The following is an 8,807-nucleotide window of genomic DNA, read 5'->3' on the forward strand; positions in this document are numbered from 1 at the left end:
AAAGTTTAAGACACATGTAAAATATTTGAATAATTAGTGATTTTATTGATATGCCTAAGATAATATAAAACAGACTCAAGAAAAAAGAGCTTGTTGCTCTAATACAACAACGTCATACATGTAAACGAAATCTCCTCTATCCAAACCTTATCTAATACAACACTTCTAAAAGATTTATATATATATAGTAGAGTAATGTTACTCTTTACACTTATTTATCACATTCATTTTACGCCGGTTGATGTAGCATGTTTTAAGCTACTTAAAACATACCACGTCAGCCGATTTGAAATGGGTGTGAAGAGTAGCATTACTCATATATATAATACATAGAGATAATTCAAACATAAAAACAATACAACAATGTTATCCTCAAGCTTTAAAAGAAAAATGTTAGATATTATAATTTTATCCAATATGAATTCAACAATATGAGTAATGCTACACATCGTCCTCTTGTCCTCCTTTTGTCCTCCCAAATTTGATGTGGCTCTTAAAATCACCATTGAATTTATGATAGATCATTATTGAATTTTGATCCAATGGTGATTTTAAGAGCCACATCAATTTTGAGAGGACAAAAGGTGGACAAGAGGATGATGTGTAGCATTACTCATTTTCTAATACCCTCTCGCGCTTTGAATTCTTGAGGAGAGGAGAAGCATCGTACTCGGAAATAATCTTCTCTCCAAAAACAAGTGGCTGGCTGCATCGGAGCAAAATTTTGAGTACCTCTTTCATGGAGGGTCTGGAAGAAGGCAGAGTATCTGTACAAATGATTCCAAGTTGGAAAACACAGGACATTTCATCCAAGTAACAGAGCTCCTTGACCTTCTCGTCCAAGGCATCAACTATAGGCTTGCTTTCCTGAATCTGTCGCCATGCCCATTGGACAAGTGATGTGTGTTCGTCACCCTCACTAGCTTTTCTTCCAGTTGCCAGTTCCAAAAGGATGACCCCAAAGCTATAAACATCAATCTTCTCATTGAGTCGTATTGTGTGAGCATACTCTGCAGTTGAAGTTAATTACAATTAAGAAGCAACAAATTGCAGTTGAAGGGGAAGAGATTCTGGAATGTTTCTACCCCTCAAAATGGTTCATGGTGCTGAAGAAAGCTCCTCAAGCTTCGACATTTGGCTAGAGGACTGATCCAATTTGAGGTGGGTACCGGAGAAAATATCCATTTATGGATGGATAACTGGCATCCTTTTGGTGCCTTAGTGGAGAAGTTTGGTTTCAAAATTGTGTACGATTCTTACAGCAAATTGGAGGCCAAATTAAGCTCTGTCTTGAAGGATGGTATATGATCCTGGAGACCGGCTCGCTCTGAAGATCTTGTAAAAATTCAAACTAAACTTCCATAAGTGCCCTTGGGGGTTGTTGATTCTCCTATCTGGACCATCTCCAGTTTTGGTGTTTTTGTTAGTGCAGATACGTGAAACCACTTCCGTATTAAGAGAAGTGGTGTCAACTGGTGGCCTCTGGTTTGGCACTGTTACTCAATCCCTAAGCAGGCTTTTATTCTTTGGTTGGTGTTTAAGAATACACTTACGACTGAAGATCGAAAGCTTGTATGGGGGTATGAGGGCGACACTGCTTGTATCTTCTGCCGGAATGGTACAAAAAGTAGAAATCACCTGTTTTTTGGTTGTGGGTTCTGTTCTCGCTTATGACGAGCCTGTATGGAACGGTGTAACATACCGAATCTTCCTACTGATTGGGAGGATATTCTTGAGGAAGGGTGTCGAAGCTGGAGGACGAAGGCCATGAGAGGAGTTCTTTGTTGGTTGGTGCTGAGTGCCACTGTTTATGAAATTTGGAAGGCTCGAAATGCTGTTCGGCATGGAGGATAGATCAAAACTGAAGAACAGATGTTGAAATCTATCATCTGGGAAGTCTGATATAGAATTTCGGGTAAGGAAAATTTTAAGAAGAATCTGGTGAATATTAGTAGTTTGTGTTTGAACTGGAACATTGATGTTAATGTTTTGGTATAATTAGGTTGGCAGTTTGGTAGGTGAGGTTACAGAGAATTCCTCTGTTTTGTTTTGTGGTTTAGTTGTTTTGTTGGTGACTGTACAGTACTATTCTTTTTGTTAATATCAATTTCTACTTATTCATAAATATATATATATATATATATATATAATGAAAATGAAACTTGGAAAATTTTATGTCACGTACACACCTGGAGCCATGTAGCCGAAAGAGCCAACCACAGCTGACATTGTAGCAGATTCTCCCTGCTTGATCATCATCTTGGCTAGACCGAAATCGGCGATTTTTGCATTAAACTCGGAATCTAATAGGATGTTGCTTGACTTAAGATCTCGATGAACAATGGGTGGTGAGTAGTCGTGGTGCATATAGGAGAGCCCCTGGGCAGCCCCAACTGCTATCTTCATCCTCTTAGGCCAATCCAAGACATCGTTATGGACTGAACCCGAGACAGTTGATGCTCCACTCTTCCTATGCAGCCATAGATCCAAGCTGCGGTTTTCCAAATACTCGTAGACAAGAAGTTTTGAATTATCACTGGAGATATAACAGAGCAACTTCACTATGTTGGAATGTCGAATTAAACTCAGTATTTCGACTTCTGCAAGAAATTCTTTTTCATGCTTCTGCTCTAGCTTTTTGCTATTCCAAATCTTCTTCACAGCAACAAAATCAAGTGAAGGATTAATAGCAACACGATATACTGTTCCCGATCCACCGGAACCAATCACATTATTTTCTGTCAGTCCTGACAAAATGTCAAATTTCGTGAAATTCAGCCTCTGGAATGAGGTGAGATTCCACGTGACCAAATCCAATACATGCTTTCTCTTCCTATAAATTCTGATCACAAGAAATGAAGCTACCAAACCTAGGAAAGCTGCTGTTAAAACTATAATCCAAGCAAGCAATTTGGATGAAGGTTTGCTTGAATTTTGGAGTTTGAAATTGCAGTTGGGAATGTTTAGAGATGGGCTATTAGCACAGAGGCGAGGATTGTTCAAGAAGCTGCTGGCATATGCATCATTTTCGAATTCACTTGGTATCCTCCCAGTCAAATGATTCGAAGAGAGATTGAGTGAAGTGAGCTTCAGGTGGCCAAGTTCACTTGGAATTTCACCAAACAGTTGGTTTTCTGAGAGGTCCAAAACATTAAGTCCTGGTAAAGAACCAAATGCCTCTGGAATTTGTCCAGAGATTGCATTTCGGCTAAGGTTTAGCATATTTAGCGATTTCCATGATAAAAAATCTGATGGAAGGGAGCCTGAGAGTCGATTTTGATCAAGAAAAAGAGTTATTAAAAGAGGAAGAGCTGTTAGTTCTCGAGGAATTGTACCGTTTAAGAGGTTATTGCCGGCGTCAAGATACACCAAATTCCTCCAGGAAGATACTCCCGCCGGAATATTACCCGAAAACTTGTTGTGACTGATATCTAATCGAGAAAGATTCCAGGACACTCTCTCAGGAAGCTCACCGGTAAATGAATTGTTGCTTAACATCAAGATGCTCAAATTGAATAATGTCCATAGGCCACTAGGAACATTCCCAGAAAACCTATTATTATGAACATTAACAATTATCAAATTGTTGCAATTTTCAAGCGACTGGGGCAGTTCACCACTGAGGTCGTTGTTGAAAGCTACCACTCCTACCAACCTTCTATTCTCACCCAAGTGTTGTGGCAGCTGGCCAGTAAGCCTATTGGACGACACCTGAAACTCTTTAAGCATAGAATACCGCCCAAAGTCCGGAGGTAAATTACCTGATAAATTGTTGTCAAACAGTCTAAGAATTATCAGCCCCGGAAGACGACTTATGCTATCTGGAATTTTTCCAGATAATTGATTGAGAAACAAACTCAGACCCGACAATTTGGTGAGTTTTCCGAAATCATCGGGTATTGTTCCGGTTAAGTTATTCTCGGAGAGATCAACAACGTCTATATTTAAAGCCTCAACCACCCGAGGAATCTCCCCCGACAATTTGTTTTTGTAAAGGAACACTTTACTCAAATTCTTCAGCATAAACAAACTGCTCGGGATTTTCCCGCTCAGATTGTTCCTTGACAAATCCAAATTCTCCAGTGCCGCCATTTCTCCAATCGTGTCTGGGATTTCTCCTACCAAATTGGAGCCTGCTACCCAAAGATACTTTAGTTTCTTCAGCCTTGTGAACTCCGAAGGCAACGTTGTTGTGATTGTCGTCATCCAAGCCAATTCTAGTCGTTCGAGATTGGACAATTTGCCAATTTCTGGCGGGAAAGAACCGTTAAATGGAACCTGGAAGAGTTGAAGTGTTCTCAACTCTGTTAATTGCCCGATGGATGCTGGGATGTTTCCGGAGAAGCTGTTGGCTCCAAGGTTGAGCAAGCGAAGCTGAGCCATGAGGTGAATGTCATCAGGGACCGTGCCAGCGAAGTAGTTCTGCGAGAGGTCGAGGTATTGGAGATTGGAGCAGCTATAGAGAGCTCGTGGGAACTCATTAGAGGTCATATAGTTGTATGAAAGGTCAAGGGTTGTGAGGTTGTTGAGGTCACAGATGAAGGGTGGGACTGTTCCGGTGATATTCATGTTTTGGAGGGATAGTCCGGTGACTGATGAGCCATTGGTACTGCAGGTGATCTCTGGCCAGATACAGTGGGAGGTTGAGTTTGATGAGGTCCAATGGCTGAGGGGCGGGGGGTTTTGCCAGTGTTGCTTTAGCTTCAGTAGAACTGTGTGCTCTTGATCATGGAGCTGATCAGAGGTTGCATGGCTGAAGAGGAGAAGGAAGAGGCTCGTGTAGAAAGAGAGTTTGATGGATTTTTTGGTTGTGTTCGTCATTTGGAGGTTGAACTCTGGTTTCAATGATGCGCTAAAAACGCGTGAAAGTGAAACCATATATATAAAGACGTTAGACGTCGAAAATTCTACGAGGGTCGCTTTGGCAATTCTTTCCTGGGAATTAAGCAGAGACGTTGACCATAAGTTTATTACTTTTGAAGTCTTGCTGATCGAGCTCAAAAACAAAATAAATAAATATTGTCTCGTACGGAATTAAAGATGAGCATTATAGACGTCCGCTAACCATTCTGGCTTTCCCTCATTCGATCACTAACAATCCTGGAAGGAAAATGCTACACCAACACCCATTTTTTTGCACCCTACTTTTTACAATCCTGGGAAGATCTCCTGTCTCCCCCCTCTTCTTGCGTTTCTCCTTCGTCCTCTTCTTTTTTTTTTCTCCCATTATGATCAAAACTAATAATAATTTATCATAAATTAAATTATGCCCATATCATTTTTAGAGGGACAGAAATATGACATATAGAATTGCTTGCGTTAAAGCCAAGCTAAACGGTTTACCTAATGGAAAATTAAACTTACCTCCTGAACTCCTCCTCCATTGCAACGTATTCTTTGAAACTTTAAAAAGTAGCAATCGACATATCAAACTATTAGAGCTTTTTTTTAGTAACCTCACCAAATTTTACTAGTAAAAGTAGCTAAAAAGCATTTCTCTCTATTCTGGTGAGCCACTTTTTTAAAGCACTCTCAGCAGCTTCATTATTTTAACTATTCACTATCACTATTCCATTTAAATAATACTTTTTCAGATTTCTTTATTCTTTCTCCATTTAATATTTTTTTTTTAAATGTTTGTCTTTTCCTAACGATTATATTTTTTAATATTTGTCTTATTCTAAAGATTATATTTTTAAAATTTTGTCTTTTCCTAACGCTCATATTTATGAATATTTGTCTAATCCTAACAGTCGTATTTTTTAAAATTTGTTTTTTCCTAACTGGGTTCTGCTGAGACTGATTTGTGCGTCTGTGTGAGAAAAAAAGAAAAAAAAGAGAGAAGTGACAATTTTTGTAGTTTTTTAATGATTTAAGGACTGAATAGTACTCACCAATTCACTCACCAAACATTTTTGGTTAAACGGGTGAGACTGCTACTAAGAATAATTTTTTGGTGTTTTAATTATTTTAAATGCCATTTTTTAGGTGTAACGTGAAAAAATGGGAAAGATAGCATTGAACATTCAAGGAAAGAGACATTCCTTGTTTGTTTCAAAGAGAAAATGTAATAGAACAGCACGCCTTTGTGGAAAGATGTGGAAGTCCCACAACGAGAATCATATTTTCCGAACAATTTCCACCACGAATCGGTATATCTCAATTATCAACTCGTTATTAATTTTTATCACCCCTATTCAAAGTCCACGCAAGACTAATCGCTCTCAGTGACGAGTGACGACAGCACTCCACTGACGCAACCTCGTTTTTTTTCGCACTCTCTCTCAACTTTTCCAAGTGTAATTATTGGTGCTAGAAAAAGTCCTCCATCCATTTAGCAGTCAGTCAAGCATTCAATCATTTTCATCATGCCATGTCCAACACGGCAGGATGAAAATATTAGTCAGTCTCACATGAGGGGTTTGTTTGACAAAGACATGCATAGAACAAAACAAAACAGAGTAATGAGTTGTTAATTTTGAAATTAGTAAAAAGTAATGATGTAATATAAAAAGGTGAAAAAAATTTGTATTGTAGTGAATTTTTTTATTTGAATGGTAAAAAATTATTAATGTGATATAAAAAATAAAAAAAATTAGAATGTTTTGATATCGACTGGTATTGGAAAATATAAAAAAGGCTTTTTTTTTTTTTTTTTTTTAAAAAAAAGTACATAAACGGTACACGCATTACTGTGTACTGTTCTGTAACTTAACAAACAAGGGTCTAAGAATTACTGCTGGACAAAACAACAGCTACATCTAACTAAGTTGTGACCATCTAATCTGCAAAGTGTTTCTTCATTCTCATCAAACTGAAGCAACACAAGAAACAAGGTCCAAACATGCATCCAAAGGTATGTGATTATCAGCAATGAAAAAGAAAAAGCATCCAAAGATGTGGACCTATAGTGGGAAAGAAGAAAGGCAGCCATGGAGGAGGACTTGACTTGACCTAGTGTCACTTCAAGTTGGAACCCATCTACACAGGGACGGAGCCAGACATTTTAATAGGAGGGGGCCGGGCCAAATAAATTTTTTTCTTAAGTATAGGTTAAAGTATATATATATATAAAGACAAATTTTAAGTAAATCAAACATAACCCAGTTTTGATATTTTATTATTCCCTTCAAATTGAAAATCAATAAGCAAAAGTGAAAAGAGTTTTTTGGAAAAAAAAAAAAAAAAAGTAAAGAAAACCGTTGTCCAAAGATTCAGAAAATAAAAAATAAAAAATGTCTCAATTTCTGTATTGAAATTGAGAAATTTCAGTTGGTTGAATTGTGTGTTTTTCAGCCTTCTCGCAAGGCTTTACCTGAATGACATGGCTCTTGAAACTAATATTCTCTTGCTCCTTTTGTTAGAACAATCCACTCTAACTAACGCAATAGCCCACTAACTGTTATTTAAAACACATTTTGCTAAACACATCACAAAACAAATGAAACGCATATCTTCTAGACTTTTTTAATGTCATCTTGCTATTTTTATCCATTTTACGTTATTTTTGCCACACATCCTTAGGAAATCGAGCTTTGTTAGGCGTGTGACTCCTCAAATCCACATCTGTCTTCTTCCAATGCACTGCTTTACTAAACCCTTTTAATTTATTTTGAACAAAGACTTTACATCGTTACCTTCTCAGACATGTCTGTTGCTACTGTGAAATATTAAAGGAAAAAGTTTTGATAATAAAACTATCGTCCTAAATGAGATGAAATCAGTTGAAAAGATAATAAAAAGGAAAGGGCCAAGGGGCAAAAAAGCCCCCCCCCCCCCCCCCCCCCCTCTCTCCGTCATTGCATCTACACGTCAGGTAGAATCTTAAACTACACTTCGAGTGAGCTCAACCAACCCCAAGAAAGTGCAGAATAGGGTAGAAGACGATGGGAGATGGCATTTCCTTCCCCCCACCCAGATGAGAAAAAAAAAAAAAAAAATATGAGGATGGCATCATAAGGCATTTGTGCTTTCTATTTTTTCCTTCGGCATTCAAGAGAATGCGACAATCTGCTTCTCTGTCATTTCCTTCGGGCATATCGAACTGACAACAAGAAACAGGTATCACACTTCATTTAAATTGATATCATTGAGAACATAGAGCATCGTTTGGCTGGATAAAAGATGACGTACTTATGAAAGTGTAGGAGAGTTATCTTTATTAAAAGCACTTTAACTAATTTGCCTACCTATTTCTTGACTATTTTCCCCCCTTCCAGTTGGTGACTAAGGTGTATATTCTGATAGTTGAAGGAAGGTTGGGGGTTTGGAATTTACTTGTTGAACCGGGCTCTCTTGGGAAAGTGGTTATGACACTATGTTCATAAGAGAGCGGCCTTATGGAGGTTGGTTGTCTAGCCACACTAGATTTGAGATGGCGGATGGCTCCAAAATCCGTTTCTAACATGATGTTTTGGTGTGGGGCTCAAACTCACAAGACTTCTTTTCCAATCTTCTTTAGCATTGCCCGTTTTAAGGACGCTGTTGTGGTAGACCATTTGGAACTTTCTAGTGCCTTCTTAGAGCGGCTCATGATTGGGAGATGGATCACTTTACCTCACTCTTCACGTTATTGTATTCTATTAGAGTGAGACAAGGCGTAGATGACAGACTTTCTTGAATTCCTTCCAAAAGAAGGTCGTTTTATGTTAAATCTGACTATAAGGTTCTTGTTCCCTATGCTAACATTCATTTTCTTTGGACAAGTATTAGGCGGAATAGGGATTCCTTGAAAGTAGCTTTCTTCGATTGGTTGGATGCCTTAGGGAAGATCTTCACCATGGACAACCAAAGGAAACGACATATCA

General features: G+C 38.3%; 1 protein-coding gene across 1 annotated transcript; it reads right to left on the reverse strand.

Annotated features, from left to right (window-relative positions):
* Window positions 1-543: 543 nt before the first annotated feature.
* Window positions 544-4,844, reverse strand: LOC133856663 (receptor-like protein kinase HSL1). The gene is made up of 2 exons (XM_062291720.1): window positions 2,190-4,844; window positions 544-1,010 (listed from the first exon to the last, which is right to left on the reverse strand). The coding sequence occupies exons 1-2, from the start codon at window positions 4,819-4,821 to the stop codon at window positions 610-612; spliced, it is 3,033 nt and encodes a 1,010-aa protein (XP_062147704.1). The 5' UTR covers window positions 4,822-4,844; the 3' UTR covers window positions 544-609.
* Between the last annotated feature and the right edge of the window lie 3,963 nt (window positions 4,845-8,807).

This window comes from Alnus glutinosa, chromosome 14 (assembly GCF_958979055.1).
Source record: "Alnus glutinosa chromosome 14, dhAlnGlut1.1, whole genome shotgun sequence".
Classification (NCBI taxonomy): domain Eukaryota; kingdom Viridiplantae; phylum Streptophyta; class Magnoliopsida; order Fagales; family Betulaceae; genus Alnus; species Alnus glutinosa.